Raw genomic sequence first — 22,222 nt, forward strand, 5'->3', positions numbered from 1 at the left:
TCAAACATAAAGATATAAAACTGTATTTTTTTTGTGAAGAATCAATAACAAGTGGGACACAATCATGAAGTGGAACGACATTTATTGGATATTTCAAACTTTTTTAACAAATCAAAACCTGAAAAATTGGGCATGCAAAATTATTCAGCCCCTTTACTTTCAGTGCAGCAAACTCTCTCCAGAAGTTCAGTGAGGATCTCTGAATAATCCAATGTTGACCTAAATGACTAATGATGATAAATACAATCCACCTGTGTGTAATTAAGTCTCCGTATAAATGCACCTGCACTGTGATAGTCTCAGAGGTCCGTTTCAAAGCGCAGAGAGCATCATGAAGAACAAGGAACACACCAGGCAGGTCCGAGATACTGTTGTGAAGAAGTTTAAAGCCGGATTTGGATACAAAAAGATTTCCCAAGCTTTAAACATCCCAAGGAGCACTGTGCAAGCGATAATATTGAAATGGAAGGAGTATCAGACCACTGCAAATCTACCAAGACCTGGCCGTCCCTCTAAACTTTCAGCTCATACAAGGAGAAGACTGATCAGAGATGCAGCCAAGAGGCCCATGATCACTCTGGATGAACTGCAGAGATCTACAGCTGAGGTGGGAGACTCTGTCCATAGGACAACAATCAGTCGTATATTGCACAAATCTGGCCTTTATGGAAGAGTGGCAAGAAGAAAGCCATTTCTTAAAGATATCCATAAAAAGTGTTGTTTAAAGTTTGCCACAAGCCACCTGGGAGACACACCAAACATGTGGAAGAAGGTGCTCTGGTCAGATGAAACCAAAATTTAACTTTTTGGCAACAATGCAAAACGTTATGTTTGGCGTAAAAGCAACACAGATGAACACACCATCCCCACTGTCAAACATGGTGGTGGCAGCATCATGGTTTGGGCCTGCTTTTCTTCAGCAGGGACAGGGAAGATGGTTAAAATTGATGGGAAGATGGATGGAGCCAAATACAGGACCATTCTGGAAGAAAACCTGATGGAGTCTGCAAAAGACCTGAGACAGGGACGGAGATTTGTCTTCCAACAAGACAATGATCCAAAACATAAAGCAAAATCTACAATGGAATGGTTCAAAAATAAACATATCCAGGTGTTAGAATGGCCAAGTCAAAGTCCAGACCTGAATCCAATCGAGAATCTGTGGAAAGAACTGAAAACTGCTGTTCACAAATGCTCTCCATCCAACCTCACTGAGCTCGAGCTGTTTTGCAAGGAGGAATGGGAAAAAATTTCAGTCTCTCGATGTGCAAAACTGATAGAGACATACCCCAAGCGACTTACAGCTGTAATCGCAGCAAAAGGTGGCGCTACAAAGTATTAACTTAAGGGGGCTGAATAATTTTGCACGCCCAATTTTTCAGTTTTTGATTTGTTAAAAAAGTTTGAAATATCCAATAAATGTTGTTCCACTTCATGATTGTGTCCCACTTGTTGATGATTCTTCACAAAAAAATACAGTTTTATATCTTTATGTTTGAAGCTTGAAATGTGGCAAAAGGTCGCAAAGTTAAAGGGGGCCGAATACTTTCGCAAGGCACTGTAAATATAAAGGCAACATGTAAAGTTTGATGTCTTTCCAACTTCAGTTTGAAGTGTTGGCTAGCTCCTCTGAACAACAGTGTCCTGACAAGAAAGAACATGTTTTATGCCAGGCGAAATTGCGCATCATTAGCTCATTATTATGGATGTATCCAAATAAATGTCACTAGAAAACAGCTTAAACAAACACAAATACAGCTACTTTGCTGTTATTCTGGCTGAACTGTTTGACTCGACTGTAAGTGGAAAATTTGGAACAAATGACTGGGTCCCGTCCATAGATACAGGAGCTATATCTTGTGCAAGAATGAAATAGTATGAATAAATTCATTTAAAAAATGTTTTTTTAATGGCAATATGTCAATCATTATTGTAATATGATGGTAACCCGTTGTTTAAAGTGGTAATGCCCTCGAAGCCGGTGTTTGGAGGATATATTGGCACGGTTTGCAGGCCCGAGACGAACAACACCGGTGACAATATATCCTCCAAATACCGGCTTCTCGGGCATTATCGAGTAATACAACTACTTTTTTTGCCAAAGCAGAGATGAGGTGGGAAAAAATTGTCACCCTACAGATGTCTATATCTGTCCCTAATACTTGTAAGGGCTGGTGCACTACTTTTGTAATATATATATATATATATATATATATATATATATATATTATTGTATTTGTTATATAATATATATATATATATATATATATATATATATATATATATATATATATATATATATATATATATATATATATATATATATATATATATATATATATATATATATATATATATATAATTTTCTTTTTTCCTTCTTATGGGTGTGCTGAAGCACCCCTATCTATGTCTGCTACAGTATCTTTTTATTTTTAAGATTATTTCAGGCTAAGAGAAGGGGCATATCAGCATGTTTATTAACATTTCTAAACATTAAAACACAGCGTCGGATTGTAGTTCACAGGCAGCCAACCTTGGGCAGCTATCTACCGAAACCCCGATGAAGAAGCTAATGTCAAACTTGATCTAGATAGACTGTATCACATCCGGACATGATTGGGAGTCCCATAGGGCGGCGCACAATTGGCCCAGCGTCTTCCGAGTTTGGCCGGGGTAGGCCATCATTGTAAATAAGAATTTGTTCTTAACTGACTTGCCTAGTTAAATAAAAGGTTAAATACAATTGACAAAAAATGGCAAATAATGTATAGAAATCCCGCGCTTGAATTCCTTAGCTCGGACAATACTTTCTAAGCTAATAGGCGGTTCGTGTGACAGACTACAGTGAATGCCTTGCGAGTTTATAGCTTACCTTTCATGCAAATAATGCCAATTGAGAGGAAAGTAGCCACCGGTGGCTTTCTGGTGTTGGTAACCTTAGAGTTTGTATTGCCTTCTCGCCGTTGTCGGGCATTCTTCGTAGATAGTTCCATGATTGTCAGCTACTTGGTACTAGAGACTGTAGCGACAAAAGGAAAACAGGGAACTCCGCACGTCAACGTCTGCGCAAAAAGAGCACAACCTATGCAGGTCGAGCAGAAGGTATGGAAGGTATGACAACCTACTTCAACCACCTCTCCGGGAACACCAAGAGGGAAGACAACCACGTAAAATAGCACTGTTTAGAAATGACTGAATAGTTAGATAAATTTGGAAAACAAGTTTGCCATATATCCCATGTTCTTCTTGTAGTCTGTAATAGAAATGTAGATTGTGCAAATACTAGATTAATATTCCCAATCTTTTAGTTGATTTCGTACTCCACCTCGATCTTATGTTCCGTCCACCTAGAAATCCGATCAAAAGACCTGTTCAGTCCTGAACCCACATGAGTCTCGATCATCGGTGCCTGGAACTCGTCTTTTTCTCCTACAACGCGCACTCTTACTCACTCCCATTGCCGTCGCTTCCGGTACCTAGGCTGGTAATCGCATGCTAGGGATAAAGAATACAATGCTGCTTCCCTCTGGTTGAAAGTAGTCAGGAGAGATTTGTTAAACGTGTATTAAATTGTTATGGAAACACTATAACTCCACTGCAAATTATTCAAAATAACCTAAAATAATGGGTCATTTCCTAAATGTACAGTTTGTACAGCCTAACATAAATTATTTTGATTTCTCAGCCAGGCGCAATTCAACACAAATCAAATGTATTGGTCACATACACATGTTTAGCAGATGTTATTGAGTGTGTAGTGAAATGCTTGTTACCTTGTTACCTTTATGCATCCTGGACTTTGGCGATCAAAGGGTCAAGTTTACACTGAGTCTGTCCACTCTTGGACACTTCTGTAGTAACACTTTCATTACTAGCCTACAAGTTAGGAAAGGCACAATAATATAATCTTCTTGATTGGCATTCATCTCATGAATATACCTTGTGAATAAAGGAAAAGCCAGCCACATCCCTACACCAACACCTCGCTTCTAGCTAAACACCTTCTTCGCCTGCTTTGAGGATAACAACATGAGCCGCCAACATGGGTCCCCAGCACTCACGAGGACTATGTGCTCCTGATCTCTGTGGCCAATGTGAGTAAGGCATGTATGCGGGTTAAGACTAGCAAGGCTGCCGGCCCAGACAGCATCCCAAGCGGCATCCTCAGAGCATGTGCAGACCAGCTGGCTGGAGTGTTTACAGCCTTCTCTCACTATCCCAGTCTGTTGTCCCCACTTGATTCAAGATGTCTACCATCATTCCTGTATCCAAGAAAGCGAAGGTAACTGAACTAAATGTCTATTCCCCGTAGCACTTATTTCTGTAATCATGAAGTGCTTTGAGAGGCTAGTTACAGTCTGAAACCCTCCCTGTGCAACTGGGTCCTGGACTTCCTGACAGGCCGACCCCAAGTGGTGAAGATAGACAACTCCTCCGCCACGCTGATCTTCAACACAGGGGCCCACAGGGGTGCATGCTCAGCCCCCTCCTGTTCATCCATGACTCCATGGCCATGCACGTCTCTAACTCAAATCATCAAGTTTGCTGACGACACAACAGTGGTAGGCCTGATTACCAACAACAACGAGACAGCCTAACAGGAAGGAGTTGAATGCCTTGGCGGAGTGGTGAAAGGAAAATAACCTCTCCCTCAACGTCAACAAAACAAAGGAGCTGATTGTGGACAACAGGAGACAGCAGAGAGAGCACACCCCCACCCACATAGGCGGCTGTGGAGAAGGTCAAAAGTCTCAAGTTTCTCGGCGCACACATCACTGATGACCTGAAATGGTCCCTTCACACAGACAGTGTGGTGAAGAAGGCACAAGAGCGCCTCTTCAACCTCAGGAGGCTGAAGAAATTTGTCTTGGCCGCTAAACCCTCACAAATTTATACAGAGCATCCTGTCACCGCTTGGTACGTTAACTGCATCGTCAGAGACCACAGGGCTCTCCAAAGTGTGGTGTGGACAGCCCATCGCATCATCTGGGGCACACTGCCTGCCCTCCAGGACAACTACTGCAACCGGTGTCACAGAAATGCCAAGAACATCATCAAGGACTCCAGCCACCCGAGCCACAGCCTGTTCACCCCGCTACCTTCTAGGAGGCGTAGACAGTACAGGTGCATCAAAGCTGGGACTGAGAGACTGATAGAATCTGTTTATCTCCAGGCCATCAGAATGTTTAACAGTCACCACTAGCTGGTCTCTGCCCAGTATCCTGCCCTGAACCTCAGACACTGTCACTAGCCGGCTACCACCCGGCACTCTACCCTGCACCTTAGATCCCTCTGCCCTATGTACATATAGTCAACATTGGTCACTTTAATAATGTTTACACACTATTTAACACAGTTTATACAGTATATAGTGTGTTCTGGTCATGGCTCATGCTATAAGTACTGCTATACTCACCTTTTCTATTCACATACTGTTCATAATGTCTATACACAGCATTCACATATATATTACTTATCCTTGAAGCTAATTTCCTGCAATTCCATACATTTTCCTATGGGGATTTGTACTGTCTATTTATATAATGTTCTCGACATAGCTCATTAAAATATTTCTACTACTGTACATGGCACTTTAGTTCCACTGTTTATACTCACCGAATATTTATTTATATACTGGATTCTTGACATAGCTCACTCAAATATATCTACTGCTATACATATCATGCCTAGGATATCTTGTGTAAATTCATCCGGTGTAGGTACGTATGGATTGCATTCGGATTACTGTTACAGTGATATTTGGGTTGGTATTGGATTTTTTCCAGACATTTCTTGTCAATCTTTATTTTATTATTTGTGTACCTAACATTTTCCTGTAATGTTAGGAGCTAGTAAAATAAGCATGTCGCTGCACCCGCTATAACATCTCAAATCAAATCGTATTGGACGCGTAACATATTTTGCAGATGTAATCGCAGGTGCAGCTGAATGCTTATGTTTCTATCTCAAACAGTGAAGGATACCTAACAGTACAAAACAATTCACACAAATCCCTCAAATAAAAATCAAGACATTAAGAAGTATCAGAACAAGCAATGTCAGAGCCCGGAATACGAATATATATACAGCTGAAGTCGGAAGTTTACATACACTAAGTTGAATGTGCCTTTAAACAGCTTTGAAAATTACAGAAAATGATGTCATGGCTTTAGAAGCTTCTGATAGGCTAATTGACATCACTTGAGACAATTGGAGGTGTACCTGTGGATGTATTTCAAGGCCTACCTTCAGACTCAGTGCCTCTGCTTGACATCATGGAAAAATCTAAAGAAATCAGCCAAGACCTCAGAAAAAACATTGTAGACCTCCACAAGTCTGGTTTATCCTTGGGGGCAATTTCCAAACGCCTGAAGGTACCACGTTCATCTGTACAAACAATAGTACGCAAGTATAAACACCACTGGACCACGAAGCCGTCATACCGCTCAGTAAGGAGACATGTTCTGTCTCCTAGAGATGAACGTACTTTGGTGCGAAAAGTGCCAATCAATGCCAGAACAACAGCAAAGGACCTTGTGAAGATGCTGGAGGAAACAGGTACTGCCACTGCTCCAAAACCGCCATAAAAAAAAGCCAGACTACGGGTTGCAACTGCGCACGGGGACAAAGATCATACTTTTTGGAAAAATGTCCCCTGGTCTGATTAAACAAAAATAGAACTGTTTGGCCATAATGACCAAGGTGATGTTTGGAGGAAAATACCACTATCCCAACCGTGAAGCACGTCGGTGGCAGCATCATGTTGTGGGGGTGCTTTGCTGCAGGAGGGCCTGGTGCACTTCACAAAATAGATGGCATCAATATAGGAAAATAATGTGGATATATTGAAGCAACATCTCAAGACATCAGTTAAAGCTTGGTCGCAAATGGGTCTTCCAAAGGGACAATGACCCCAAGCATACTTCCAAAGTTGTGGCAAAATGGCTTAAGGACAACAAAGTCAAGGTATTGGAGTGGCCATCACAAAGCCCTGACCTCAATCCCATAGAAAATGTGTGAGCAGAACTGAAAAAGTGTGTGCGAGCAAGGAGGCCTACAAACTATGCTAACAAATACTAATTAAGTGTATGTAATCTTCTGACCCACTGGGAATGTGATGAAAGAAATAAAAGCTGAAATAAATAATTATCTCTACTATTATTTTGACATTTCACATTCTTAAAATATAGTGGTGATCCTAACTGACCTGAGACAGGGAATTTTTACTTGGATTAAATGTCAGGATTTGTGAAAAACTGAGTTCAAATGTATTAGGCTAAGGTGTATGTAAAATTCCGACTTCAACTGTACATAGGCCCATTATCAGCAACCATCACTCCTGTGTTCCAATGGCACATTGTGTTAGCTAATCCAAGTTTATCATTTTGAAAGGCTAATTTATCATTAGAAAACCCTTTTGCAATTATGTTAGCACAGCTGAAAACTGTCGTTCTGATTAAAGCAATAAAACTGGCCTTCTTTAGACTATTCTATTCTGAGAAATGAAGGCTATTCGATGTGAGAAATTGCCAAGAAACTGAAGATCTCGTGCAACGCTGTGTATTAATCCCTTCACAGAACAGTGCAAATGTTCTCTAACCAGAAAAGAAAGAGGAGTGCGAGGCCCTGGTGTACAACTGAGCAAGAGGACACGTACATTAGAGTATCTGGTTTGATAAACAGATGCCTCAAGTCCTCAACTGGCAGCTTCATTAAATAGTACCCGCAAAACACCATCATCATCAGTGAAGAGGCAACTCCGGGATGCTGGCCTTCTAGGCAGAGTTGCAAAGAAAAATCCATATCTTAGACTGGCCAATTTAACTAAAAGATTAAGACGGGTAAAAGAACACAGACACTGGACAGAGGAACTCTGACTAGAAGGCTAGCATTCCGGAGTCGCCTCTTCACTGTTGATGTTGAGACCCACTCCTCTTTCTATTCTAGTTAGAGCCAGTTTGCTCTGTTCTGTGAAGGGAGTAGTACACGGCGTGTTAGGAGACTTACCTTGTGCAGATGCATAATGGGCTTTGCAGGTGTGGCTCCCTTGCGGACGCTGAATACATTTAATTTAACTGCTGAAAAACCTCCCACTTGCTGGCCAACACATTTCTCCTGGAGTGTTCGTTCAATAGGGTTTTCAGTACATGTATCTAAAGCCATCCTTTTAAATTTGGTGTACATACACTGCTCAAAAAAATAAATGGAACACTTAAACAACACAATGTAACTCCAAGTCAATCACACTTCTGTGAAATCAAACTGTCCCCTTAGGAAGCAACACTGATTGTCAATACATTTCACATGCTGTTGTGCAAATGGAATAGACAACAGGTGGAAATTATAGGCAATTAGCAAGACACCCCCAATAAAGGAGTGGTTCTGCAGGTGGTGACCACAGACCACTTCTCAGTTCCTATGCTTCCTGGCTGATGTTTTGGTCACTTTTGAATGCTGCCGGTGCTTTCACTCTAGTGGTAGCATGAGACGGAGTCTACAACCCACACAAGTGGCTCAGGTAGTGCAGCTTATCCAGGACGGCACATCAATGCGAGCTGTGGCAAGAAGGTTTGCTGTTTCTTTCAGCGTAGTGTCCAGAGCATGGAGGCGCTACCAGGAGACAGGCCAGTACATCAGGAGACGTGGAGGAGGCCGTAGGAGGGCAACAACCCAGCAGCAGGACCGCTACCTCCGCCTGCCAGAGCCCTGCAAAATGACCTCCAGCAGGCCACAAATGTGCATGTGTCTGCTCAAACGGTCAGAAACAGACTCCATGAGGGTGGTATGAGGGCATGACGTCCACAGGTGGGGGTTGTGCTTACAGCCCAACACCGTGCAGGACGTTTGGCATTTGCCAGAGAACACCAAGATTGGCAAATTCGCCACTGGCGCCCTGTGCTCTTCACAGATGAAAGCAGGTTCACACTGAGCACATGTGACATGTGAGTCTGGAGACGCCGTGGAGAACATTCTGCTGCCTGCAACATCCTCCAGCATGACCGGTTTGGCGGTGGGTCAGTCATGGTGTGGGGTGGCATTTCTTTGGGGGGCCTCCATGTGCTCGCCAGAGGTAGCCTGACTGCCATTAGGTACCGGGATGAGATCCTCAGACCCCTTGTGAGACCATATGCTGGTGCGGTTGGCCCTGGGTTCCTCCTAATGCAAGACAATGCTAGACCTCATGTGGCTGGAGTGTGTCAGCATTTCCTGCAAGAGGAAGGCATTGATGCTATGGACTGGCCCGCCCGTTCCCCATACCTGAATCCAATTGAGCACATCTGGGACATCATGTCTCGCTCCATCCACCAACGCCACGTTGCACCACAGACTGTCTAGGAGTTGGCGGATGCTTTAGTCCAGGTCTGCCACCTCATCAGGAGCATGCCCAGGCGTTGTAGGGAGGTCATACCGGCCACACACACTACTGAGCCTCATTTTGACTTGTTTTATGGACATTACATCAAAGTTGGATCAGCCTGTAGTGTGGTTTTCCACTTTAATTTGGAGTGTGACTCCAAATCCAGACCTCCATGGGTTAATACATTTGATTTCCATTGATTATTTTTGTGTGATTTTGTTGTCAGCACATTCAACTATGTAAAGAAAAAAGTATTTAATAAGAATATTTAATTCATTCAGATCTAGGATGAGTTATTTTAGTGTTCCCTTTATTTTTTTGAGCAGTGTAGTAGGGATCAATGAAAGAAAGCCATGTAAATACACACATATTCGTCTCCTTTTCAGCACCAATTGGTTGATTTAAAGATACTCTTATATTGAATATTATTTAGGCAAGGTGCGAATTACGGTGAGACCTTAGCTCCCCTAAAAGCAACAAAAGTCCAACTTTGGGGGTACTCTAAATAATGCAAATTAAACCATTCTCCTATTTGTTTAAAATCTAGTCGTAAATATGTTTTATAATGGTAAATATTAAAATAAAAACTCCCACCTCTGTCATGGTTTAAACCAGGAGTCACCAACCCGTTGATCACTGTCGACAAGCCGATCTTGGAAGCATTCCAAGTCAATCACGAGGAGATTTTTTAATTTTTTATCATAAATGTCTAAATGTTTTAAATGTATTATTATTATTTATGAATTTTATTTCAAATGCGCCCGTGTGAGCCCTGTGTGTAGTGATGGGGGTCGAGGGGCGGGGGAGGGGTATAGCCGCCTTGACTAGGTCAAAGACACTTGTTGTAACGCTCACGAGCTACCAAGCTAACAATTTATTTTATTTTTATTTTACCTTTATTTAACCAGGCAAGTCAGTTAAGAACAAATTCTTATTTTCAATGACGGCCTGGGAACAGTGGGTTAACTGCCTGTTCAGGGGCAGAACGACAGATTTGTACCTTGTCAGCTCGGGGGTTTGAACACGCAACCTTCCGGTTACTAGTCCAACGCTCTAACCACTAGGCTACCCTGCCGCCCCAACAATACGCAAGCTAACGAAACGACCACGGAGGCACAACGGAAAAAGCAAAAAAAACATTTTCATGTAGAATGGGGACACAGATTTCTGTTCACCGTAGTTAAGGATGAAAGGATTTGCCTGATTTGTTGGCTGTAGCGCTCGCAAAAAGGGTTAAGGTGGAGCGGCAGCACACCATCCAAGTTCAAAGAAACCTACCCGCTAAAGAGCACGCTTAGTTCAAAGAAAGTTGACAAGCTCAAGTTTGTATTGAAAGCACAGCGGTCGCTTTTTACCAAACCGACAGCGAAACACAGCGAAACATACGTAATTAAATGTTACTTAGGTATTGTTACACTTACGGTGCATTTTCTGAGATCTCCAAGATCCATGATTCGTACAGGGTTTAATTTCAATGTCCTAATTCAATTGTTCAATTCTTGACAAAGAACATTGTCATAAATGTCATTCATGTATGGAAAGAAAGGTAGAGTTTTATGTCACATGAACTAGGGTCTTAAACATGTTTTGATACAACTCATGTTTTATCTTGAATGTAGGCTACCCGTTCTGCGTGTGTTCATGTGTGTAAAATTGCCTCAATTGAGATGGTAGGCTACCGGCAGTGTAGGCCTAGTGAAGGGTAAACGCGTTTACCTTTTTCAGAAAAATGGATTGAAATTATAGGGTAAATTAGTAGATTTGGATATTTCAGCCACACCCGTTGCTGACAAGAGGCCAAACCCTCCCCTAACCCGGACGATGCTGGGCCAATTGTGCTCCGCCCCATGGGTCTCCCGGTCAAGGCCGGCTGCGACAGAGCCTGGACTCGAACCCAGAATCTCTTGTGGCACAGCTAGTACTGCGATGCAGTGCATTAGACCACTGCGCCACACGGGAGGCCAAGCCCACTACTGTTGTGTCGTCTGCAAACTTGATGATTGAGTTGGAGGCATGCATGGCCACGCAGTCATGGGTGAACGGGGAGTACAGGAGGGGGCTGAGCACGCACCCTTGTGGGGATCCAGTGTTGAGGATCAGCGAAGTGGAGATGTTGTTTCCTACCTTCACCACCTGGTGGTGGCCCGTCAGAAAGTCCAGGACCCAGTTGTACAGGGCGGGGTTCAGACCCAGGGCCTCAAGCTTAGTGATGAGCTTGGAGTGTACTATGGTGTTAAATGCTGAGCTGTAGTCGATGAACAGCATTCTTACCTATGTATTCCTCTTGTCCAGATGGGATAGGGCAGTGTGCAGTGTGATGGCGATTGCATCGTCTGTGGACCTATTGGGTCGGTATGGAAATTAAGGTGGGTCTAGAGTGGCAGGTAAGTTGGAGGTGATATGATCCTTGACTCGGCTCTCAATGCACTTCATGATGACAGAAGTGAGTGCTACGGGGCGATAGTCATTTAGCTCAGTTATCTTTGACTTCTGGAACAGGAACAATGGTGGCCATCTTGAAGCATGTGAGAACAGCAAACTGGGATATGAAGAGATTGAATATGTCTGTAAACACACCAGCCAGCTGGTCTGCGCATGCTCTGAGGACACAGCTAGGGATGCCATCTGGGCCGGCAGCCTTGTGAGGGTTAACACATTGAAATGTTTTACTCACGTTGGCCCACAGAGAAGGAGAGGGCCGCAGTCCTTGGTAGCGGGCCATGTCTGTGGCACTGTATTATCCTCAAAGCTGGCAGAGGTGTTTTGTTTTTCTGGAAGCAAGACGTCGGTGTCTGACATGGCTGGTTTTCTTTTTGTAGTCCGTAATTGCCTGTAGACCCTGCAACATACGTCTCGTGCCTGAGCCGTTGAATCACAACTCCACTTTGTCCCTATACCGACATTTTGCTTGATTGATTGCCTTGCAGAGGGAATAACTACACTGTTTATATTCGGCCATATTTCCAGTCATCTTTCCATTGTTAAATGCAGTGGTTCGCACTTTTCAGTTTTGTGCAAATGCTGCCATCTATCCACGGTTTCTGATTAGGGTAGATTTTAATAGTCACAGTGGGTACAACATCTACAATGCACTTATTTATAAACTCACCAAATCAGCATATACATTGATGTTATTCTCTGAGGCTGTCTGAAACATTTCCCAGTCTGCGTGATCAAAACAATCTTGAAGTGTGGATTCAAATTGGTCAGACCAACGTTGAATAGTTCTAGTCACAGATTCATCCTGTTTGAGTTTCTGCCTATAGGACGGTAGGAGCAAAATGGAGTTGTGGTCGGATTTGCCGAAGGGTGGGCAGAGGAGGGCCTTGTATGCATCGCAGAAGTTAGAGTAGCAGTGATCCAGTGTATTGCCTGCACGAGTGCTACAATCAATATGCTGATAGAATTTAGGTAGCCTTGTTCTCAAATTTGCTTTGTTAAAATCCCCAGCTACAATAAATGCAGCATCAGGATATATGGTTTCCAGTTTGCATCGAGTCCAGTGTAATTCCTTGAGGGACGTTGTGGTATCGGCTTGAGGATGGATATACCCGGCTGTGAAAATAACCCAACGAGAATTCTCTTGGGAGATAATATTGTCCTCTTTAATTATGGTCCTCATTAATTATGAAGCATACACCCCCCCACCCTTCTTCCCAGAGAGATGTTTATTTCTGTTGGCACGACGCATAAAGAATCCCGGTGGCTGTACAGACTCCGTCAACATATCCCGAGGACCATGTTTCTGTGAAACAGAGAATGTTACAATCCCGGATGTCTCTCTAAAAAGCAACCCTTGCCCTAATTTTGTCTACCTTGTTACCTAGAGTGGACTTTGGCGAGTAATATACTCGGAAGCGGTGGGTGGTGTGCTCGCCTTCGAAGCCTGACCAGGAGGCCGCCCCATCTACCTCTTCTGCGGCAACGTTGTTTTTGGTCGGCCTCTGGAATCAGATCAAATGCCCTGGGTGGTGGTGCGAACAAAGGATCCACTTCGGAATGTCGTATTCCTGGTCGTAACGTTAGCTCACTAAGTCCTCTATCCAGCTTCATAGTACACTCCTCAGGTGTCTGCCAGTCGAATACACGTCACTTTCTAAAATGTAATATAACAGAGAGCAAGAGAGTTAGGCACAATGGGCAGGGGAACACATTTTTATTGGTAGACAGAAAGGCAGAACCGACAGTGGAAAAGACAGATGTACAGATGACATATCCAGTATAACATGTAAGAACCAAAATAGATACAAGACAGACAGAACCTTACTAGAGCAGCTGCATTGCAGCATATTGTTCAGCTGAACCTGAATGGCTTTTAAGTACAAAAGATGAATCACAAACCCAGATTATGAAAAGTGTGAACAGATATCTGTCAAACTACTATGCAGATACCCAATATGTACCAGTGTTAAAAGGACAACGAAAACAAAGTGTTGAACAAGGTTGTATTCATTAGGGCACACTGTTTCAAAACGTTTCAAGACTTTGTGTAACGTCAAATGAAAAAGTGTTTCCTTTTGTACATTTTCAGATAACAGTCAAACGGTGAGGTGCTTTCTTTCATTTTGTGCCTAGTGAATATGACCAAACACACAACAAGCCAAGCAACTCCTTTACAATTACATAACATGCCATTTATGTTCAATGTTGATTTTCTTTACATTACAGTTGATCCCATGTGGCTCAGTTGGTAGTGTGGCACTTCCAACACCAGGGTTGTGGGTTAAATTCCCATGGGAGCCCAGTACAAACAAAATATGAAAATTATGCACTCACTATGCACTCATACTACTGTATGTCTACTCTGGATAAGAGCGTCTGCTAAATGAGTAAAATGTAAATAAAAAAATAGAGACCCATCCAAGAGTTGTGCAAAATTATCACCCCAAAAAAAGAATAATATATACACATTTAGAAATGTATCATCCTAAGTAACTCTAATTTAAACCATAATCTTAAGAGAGTGCCTGCTGGTGGTGATCATAACATCAGACAGTAAAATTCAATACCTCATTCTGGGTGGAGCCATCTGGTGAATTCAGTGACTTTTCAAGCATCTTACTTCAGAACACCCATGGTACCAGTGGGTGGCAGCAATGTGCTTAACATCAACCCTGTTATCTATGGTTACTTCCCAAATGGCACCCTATTCTCTATTTAGTATGCTACTTTTGACCAAGGCCCATAGGAGGGCCCTGGTCAAAAGTAGCGCACTATGTAGGGAATAGGATGCCATTTAGGACACCCTCCTATACTAGTCACACAGTATTTAATTTTTTTTCGCCCTATTATCCAAAACTTTCTACCAACACCCTGTCTCCCTAGCAATCTCAATAGGCAACTAAAGGGTTAATAAATCTTAAGGTTATGTAAATCCTGCCAGAATGACAGCTAACCAATTTCCTACCAACATGTAGTGAGCTCTATCTGGGGGGGGGGGGGGGGTCCGTTTTTGTTTTACAAGGTAAAAATGCAAACAATTTGCAAAGTTAAAACAAGGAATAGCGGCACAGGAATAATAAATCAAAACTGTAGGATTAAGCACAATTAAACAAAAGTATTTTACAGAGATGTATAACATATCGCAATTACAGAAAAGCACAGCAATGGCAACAGAGATTCCAGATGTAACTAAACCGTGTACACACACACACCTATAGTTATTTACTAAGGGTATACAGGAAACATTTCACAAGAGGTGTGTTTCTTACTGGGTAGTTTCCCAGTCTGATCCCAATAGCCTATAGGGACACACGCCTGTTTCAGGAAATGCCCTGTTTTTAATGTGTTCCATAGCCAACATGCCCTGTATACCTCTAGCCCAGAAAACATTCCCTCGCCGGTGGAGGGTGTGGCAGGGGGGTCTTTGGGAGGAGGTCCTGATTACTGAGAGGGAGAAGCGGGCATGTCTTTGGGACCAGAGTATCTGAAAAAAACAGGCAACCACATGGTTGCCTTGGGTTCAAGGCTCAGAAGACTTTAGAGCAACATGGATGTGTCTTTAGGAAAGTGGTTGTGGTAGCAGAGATCGAGGTGTCGCTGAATCTTTGGGCTTTTGGCTCTGGGAGATGACTTGGTGTAGTAGGTAGATGTTTCTTTGGGGCAGTGGTTATTATGGTGGGCTGAGACAGGAGTAACGTGTGCTAGTATGTTGCTCATTTCTCAGTTTCCGCTGTACAGATCTACAGTGCTGGAGCTCAGGCCACGGCTCTCCTTTAGCCTGCTGATGCCTGGACCCTGAGAAAGAGAGAGAAGAGGAGTTAGAGAGAGGGGGGCATCAATATATGCGTCATAATTAAAGGAAAGAAGCTACCACACAAATAAAATAACATTTTATTTATCACATGCGCCAAATACAACAGGTGTAGACTTTACAATGAAATGCTTGTTTACGAACCTTTCCCAACAATGCAGAGTTTAAAAAATGAAATAGTAACTAACATAAGAGGTATAAAATAAAATACACATGAATGGAGCTATATACAGGAAGTACCAGATCAATGTACGGTACGAGGTACTTAGAGGTAGATAGTGTATGTACATGAAGGCAGGGTAAAGTGACTAGGCATCTGGATAGATAAGGAGTAAAATAAAGAACAGAGTAGCAGCAGCAAATGATGTGTAAAAGTGTGTGTGTGCAAATGTATGTTTGTGTTGTGTCTGTATGCGTTGTTTGAAAGTGTGAGGGACGTGTGTGGGAGTGACAGTGTGTGTATACAGATAGTTCGGGTACCATTGGTTGACTATTTAGCAGTCTGGCTATTATGGCTTGAGTGTAGAAGCTGTCTCGGAGCCTGTTGGTCCGAGAGCAGATGCTCCGGTACCATTTGCAGGACGGCGAAGTATTCAAAGAATCACTTTTATTACTAACATCTCAGCCTCACTGCTTTCATACCTTAATATATGCATATTACTGTAGCAGTCATATGGCTCCCTCATTTCTACATCCCACGGAGCTACTAGACAGGGTCGCTTACCTGGAAACCATCTAGGTCACTGGCCTTGTTCAAGTAGTTCAGGGAGGCAGCTCTCTTCATGCTGTTGGAACACCCCCCAAAAAGTTACATTTAAAGTAACCTTTATTTAACTAGGGAAGTCAGTTTAAGAACAAATACTTATTTACAATGACGACCTACCGGGGAACAGTGGTCATCGGATGGGGCCACAGTGTCTCCTGACCCCTCCTGTCTCAGCCTCCAGTATTTATGCTGCAGTAGATTATGTGTCGGGGGGCTAGGGTCAGTTTGTTATATCTGGAGTACTTCTCCTGTCCTATCCGGTGTCCTGTGTGAATTTAAGTATGCTCTCTCTCATTCTCTCTTTCTCTCTCTCGGAGGACCTGAGCCCTAGGACCATGCTCCAGGACTACCTGACATGATGACTCCTTGCTGTCCCCAGTCCACCTGGCCGTGCTGCTGCTCCAGTTTCAACTGTTCTGCCTGTTATTATTCGACCATGCTGGTAATTTATGAACATTTGAACATCTTGGCCATGTTCTGTTATAATCTCCACCCGGCACAGCCAGAAGAGGACTGGCCACCCCACATAGCCTGGTTCCTCTCTAGGTTTCGGCCTTTCTTTTGCTTGCTTTTTTGCTTTCTTTTCCTTTCCTTTGCTTGCTGTTTGGAGTTTTAGGGTGGGCTTCTGTACAGCACTTTGAGATATCAGCTGATGTACGAAGGGCTATATAAATACATTTGATTTGGGTTAACTGCCTTGTTCAGGGGCAGAACAGATTTTCTCAAGCCAGACTTTTGCTAGGACTGTCTGGGAGTGGTCGACAAGCCTAGTGGGAGGGATATTTAACCTGAAAACTAGCGGTTATTGGCAGAGGATTGAAACTCTGTTATTGGTCTATTATTATGGTCTACTATTGCCTTGCCACCAAAACAGGCAGAAAATCAAACAGCACTTACACTAAAAGGGCATTATCATTGTCACAGTATTATTCCAACACAGAAAAATCATGTTTTTGACTACACTGGGCTTTTAAGAACACCAGACCTGGGTTCAAATACATGCATGTTTAAGTATTTGTATTTTAAATAATTATGTGTATTTTAGTTTTTTCAAATAATGTGGCTGAATCAACTACTTCTATTTGAAGTATTAGTTTCAAAAAAAGTATTAGAAGTAAAAGTTCCCATAAATAGCCTAGTATTAGATACTACTTTCAAATACTTGTTTCCAAATATATATTATTTAAAAATACCCCTAGGACGAAAAAGACCTGGGTTCAATTGCATGGAATATTTGTGTATTTCCAAATACATTCAAATATTCAACTACTTGCATTTTAAAAAGAGTAGAAATATCCAAATGTAGGTGAAAGTAATTGAAATTGTTGAAATTTGAACCCAATTCTGAAGGACACAAGAGGTTGTTTGTGATCTGAGCAGGTGACTGCTAGTCTTTTAGACATCAAATTATGATCCATCTAACCCAGCTTTAGCAGATTTCAATGTGAAAAGTGTATTTCAGCTTTGCCAGGCATCTTGACGCGTTTTTTCCCCGTGACTTTCATTGAGTTATTTTCACTAGGCACCAAACAGATGTTGGACTATGTCCATTGCAAAATGCTTTCTGTTGTGTGCCCTAAAGAACACGACTCAGTTCTTAATTATATTCATCTGGACAGTGATGGTGTTGTTCTTACTTGGTGCTGGTTCTGGTTGGTTCTGGAGGTCCATTGCCCTGTAGTTTTTTCACTAGTAGCTCGCTGCTTCTACGCAGGACGTCCCTTAGCTTCCCTAGGGAACCACTGCGCTGTAGCGCCCCACTACCATCCTGTAGATACACCCACACATCAATGACCCTACACATACTGTACACATACATATACAATCAAACCAATCAGTAAACACGAAGACAACCACACATCAGGGAGCCCATATACACATATTAAAATTACACAATCAGCGCAAATCAGATGACCTGCAGAAAACCACAGCTCATTAAGCTAGCAAGCACTTTCACAATAAAAAGAGACTGCAGCCCAATCCACACACTCCACATTGATTAAATAGACGTGGCGTTACTGGGTTATCAGTTATGTTAATTTCAAATTCAGATTGAAGTTGACATGAATATGCTTGTGGCATAGGTAGATGCCAATTAGTATTTCCTGTAGGCAGGGGATCCCTTTTTTTTTAACATGGCCAACTTTATGGAATAGAGGTAAAAGGTACACAAGTGGAAGAGGTATGAATGTTTGTTATTTTACTATAGAAGTGGTCTACAGTGGGCTCCACCTGTCAATCCATGCATCACTTTCATCCAGACGTGTCTGTCCTACATAATAGGTCCCTCTGGATCCAAACCCTTAACCCCAGTCACGTAACCTGCTAAGTTAATTCTACTAACCTGCTGCGTAAATGTTCATAATCAGGAAGATATGCAGAGAGAAATGACACCTCACAAATTAAAAACTTTATTTGGGAATACCAACAAGCATTGACGCAACAATCATCACAATGCAAGAAGAAATGGTAAATATTATGCAGTCCTACATTCTAAGATGGTGCTTATAGAGCTTGCAATGGAGTTTACTTCTGCCCTAGGAAACAGAAGTTCACACTATATAACATCAATTACAGACAACTTTAATAATTAAATCAGCATTCCACTATAACAACAATATTGTCCGAATTACATGATGAACATTGTCGTTTCTCTCCCTCTTTTTCAGTGTTGCTTGCATTCTTGAAAGTATGCTTTATGGCTAGGAATGGCAAAGGACATTTCAAAAGCCTGTGTGACGAGTGCCTTATCAAATCCATAAATATCATTACTACATTTACGCATAATATGGAAATTATAGTACATTCAGTTAGTTAAACACTTACGATAATGATCTTAAACCAGCACTGACTATGGTTTTTTTCAGTTCAAAAAGAGGTCTAGTCAAAATGGACAATGTTCACCTGTAATGAACTGTGTGACGTAAGGGGTAGGGAAGGCAACATATTAAAACACACAAATACACACATGCAATGATTCATACATTTCCTCAAATGGCAACACTAATATGTCCTATAATCTCAACAACACATTCAAAGGCAATATGAAGCAGGCAATGAAGAGCCCACGTGGTCACTAACTTGCCCTTGTGTCTCAAGAGGTTAGAAAATCTCATTTGAAGGCAACAGATGTGCTGTTGCTTCGACAGGGATGTTTTGGCAACGTTAAATGTTGGTTCTGTTACAGTAGCCTTTAACCAGATAATGTGCCACTATTCCCTTTTTAAAATGTAACCGATGCACGGTAAACAATAGGCCTACAGTGTGTAAAATGCTATGCATCAAAGAAGGGAGAGCAGTCTAGCCAAGAAGAACTCGAGCTCTCGGGAAATTGTGAAGGTGACAGTTTGCTTATAAAGCTGCTGTATGACACAGGCTGAAAAAGTCTGCAGTGTGTTTTAGTCGATCAAGACAAAACAGGCAGCGGCTACTATAAGACCAGATATTGGTAGTATAATAGGTTGACATACCACCGCCGCCTTCGGCAGTCAATACAAAGCAAGCATAATAAAAGTTGTAAATAAGAAGAAAAACACACTAAATTAAAAATGAATAGGAAAAATATATATAAAAAGAGGATAAGTTTGAAACCCCAACATCAACCACTTTTGTCAGAGTTAGCCAACCTAATATACCAAAGTCATACGCATTTATTACAATACAGTACCTTTTTAAAACTGCTCAGGCATATGGTTACACTTCAAAATGATGAAATTAACTTTAAGGAAGCAAATTATTAGTAAGATACAGGCACCAAGTTAATCAACTGCAGACCCCAAGCCATTTTGTATTTGATCACAGACTATTTTCACCTGCCAGCTGCTTACAGTCCTGGGAGTGTACGTGTACGCTCTAGAAGGCAAAGCCACTCCAACACAAATACAGACTGAGGCCAATGCAAAGCAACAGTGAAGTCCTGAAGGGAGATGCAGACAGTCAAACCATAGCTACGTTGTGAAGGCAGAAGGACAAGCGTTATCATGGTAACAGACTGGCGTTTTGGGCCGATGTTAAGGGCTGTGGAAGCAGTTGCAGGTCATTGTCCAAAACCACTCTGGCATTTCTGCTTTGCTCTGTGTTCCCAACGGGCAACCGTATTTCCAAACACTTACCCCTTCTATCATGCCATTACTAAATACAGTTGAATATTACAGATGCATGTTAGAAGAAGACTGAGGTGGAGAGGGAGAGTTGGTGAGTTTTAGAGGAGAATGTGATAGGCATGACTTCATGTTATGGGAATAGGGAGAGAAAATTCTGACGAAGGAGCAAGACAAGGTTAGTGAAAGAAAAGGGTGAAAAGAGAAAGAGGGATCAGAGGGAAGAGGAAACCAAACATCCCAACGGTTGTCAGTACAGGGACAGATGTGACAACAGGGAGCAGTCTCGCCGAGGACACCAGGAACGGCAGAGGAGGAGCTTTTCATTTGGTGGTAGGAGAGAAGAGAAGGCCAAAGGGGATCGACAAAAACATCCTTTACTATTTGTTGGGGAAGAGGAGAGAAGGATGGAGGAATAATCTTGATGTGGCTTAGGCCTGAAGGAAAGAGGAAAAACACAAACAAACATATGATTAAAAAGCTCTGGGGTGGGGGCATCTTAATTATCCTAATGAGAAAAGACGTGATCTTGGCCAAATCTGCACTGCAGTATGTTCTACTCTTGATTTAAAATAGAATCCATCTTAATTTGCATGGTATAAATGTTTAAATAGAAAGGAAGCATGCTTATGATGTGGCTCTGCCTTCCTATTCGAGGCTCAGAAATAATGTGTAAGCCTATGCGTTTATCAATTTACTTTTACAGCTTCACCATAAAATAGCAAATTAATGACTGGCAATCAAATAAATTCAAGTAGCCTTTCCTAACACATCAAATGCATCCACTGACCTAAATAGCCTGCAGCATCACAGCTGTGTTTTGTTTGAGGAATGAATAAACAGTGGCCAGTTTATGGGTGGTGCTACAGCCTCCCTCCACCTACAGTGCTGGTCAGTGATGCTACTATTGTGTCTGTGTGCAGTCAGTCACTGTGACTCAGCCGTTTGCTGTACCGTCTCTGTGGGCAGACAAGCAAGGGTGGACTTGGCACACCGAGCCCAGCCAGTGACTGTGCACTGCAGACTGAAGGGCATGTGCAAGCATCAGCACTTCAGCAGCACAGTCATCGAACTAACAAATTGAGAGGATGACGATGGCTAATACACCTGAAAATCTATCCATCTCTCTATACATATGATATTCTGCTGTGAAGAAACTAGCAGTGGCACAAGATGAATATGTATTGACCTGATCATATGAATGCAGGACAGATAATTGTTATGAACATACCTTACAAATTAATAAATAAACATTTTGGTTATAGATATGTTCAATAACATAAGGTAGTCTATATTAAGTGATAACAGCCAAAATTGTAACCCACACCCCGTACTAGGCTACATTATAATACACGAGATATAATAGCTCTGATATTGTAGTCTGTTTTCTGACATAAAGACCCCGCCCCAGCCCCCCCAGCTTTGGTCCAACCTTAGTAGAATGCCGGAATCAAGAGGAAGAGTACAATCCACTGAACGAAGGAGGAACATTTGATGGACAGGCTGATTGGTTGCCATGGCAAGGGTAATCATCAAAAGGGTAGGTTAATAGTTGCACAAACAGAAAGAAAAGGGAACTTGAAGAGGATGACATGCATAGACGATGCAAAAAAGGCACCTACATCACAAGCAGAGTACATACGCACATTCAAATCATGCATTTTTAACAGGCAAACATATACTGAGACAAGTTCCACATAACTACAGGATACGACCATAAGACAACACCTGCTTCCATGCTGCAC

The 22,222-nt window shown here is 42.2% G+C and overlaps 2 protein-coding genes across 12 annotated transcripts in view; both read right to left on the bottom strand.

Annotated features, from left to right (window-relative positions):
- LOC110525690 (inactive tyrosine-protein kinase 7) overlaps nt 1-3,454 on the bottom strand; it is a 209,750-nt gene extending 206,296 nt beyond the window's left edge. The window contains exon 1 of the mRNA XM_036980912.1: nt 2,873-3,454. Within this exon, the coding sequence (XP_036836807.1) occupies nt 2,873-2,993 (121 nt within the window). The 5' untranslated portion in view covers nt 2,994-3,454. The remainder of the gene's footprint in view (nt 1-2,872) is intronic.
- Nucleotides 3,455-13,497: 10,043 nt separating this feature from the next.
- Nucleotides 13,498-22,222, bottom strand: part of LOC110525695 (kinesin light chain 1) — a 55,099-nt gene continuing 46,374 nt past the window's right edge. For 7 of the 11 annotated variants that reach the window (XM_021606092.2, XM_021606075.2, XM_036980946.1 and 4 more), the window contains 3 exons: nt 18,015-18,145; nt 16,336-16,396; nt 13,498-15,595 (listed from right to left, as the gene is read on the bottom strand). In XM_021606092.2, coding sequence (XP_021461767.1) covers nt 15,521-15,595; nt 16,336-16,396; nt 18,015-18,145 — 267 coding nt within the window. In that variant the 3' untranslated portion in view covers nt 13,498-15,520. Of the gene's footprint in view, nt 15,596-16,335; nt 16,397-18,014; nt 18,146-18,765; nt 20,915-22,222 lie in introns of those variants that run through there. The other 4 variants (XM_021606128.2, XM_021606110.2, XM_021606120.2 and 1 more) reach the window with 1 other exon arrangement.

The sequence above is a fragment of the Oncorhynchus mykiss genome, chromosome 1 (assembly GCF_013265735.2).
Source record: "Oncorhynchus mykiss isolate Arlee chromosome 1, USDA_OmykA_1.1, whole genome shotgun sequence".
Lineage (NCBI taxonomy): Eukaryota > Metazoa > Chordata > Actinopteri > Salmoniformes > Salmonidae > Oncorhynchus > Oncorhynchus mykiss.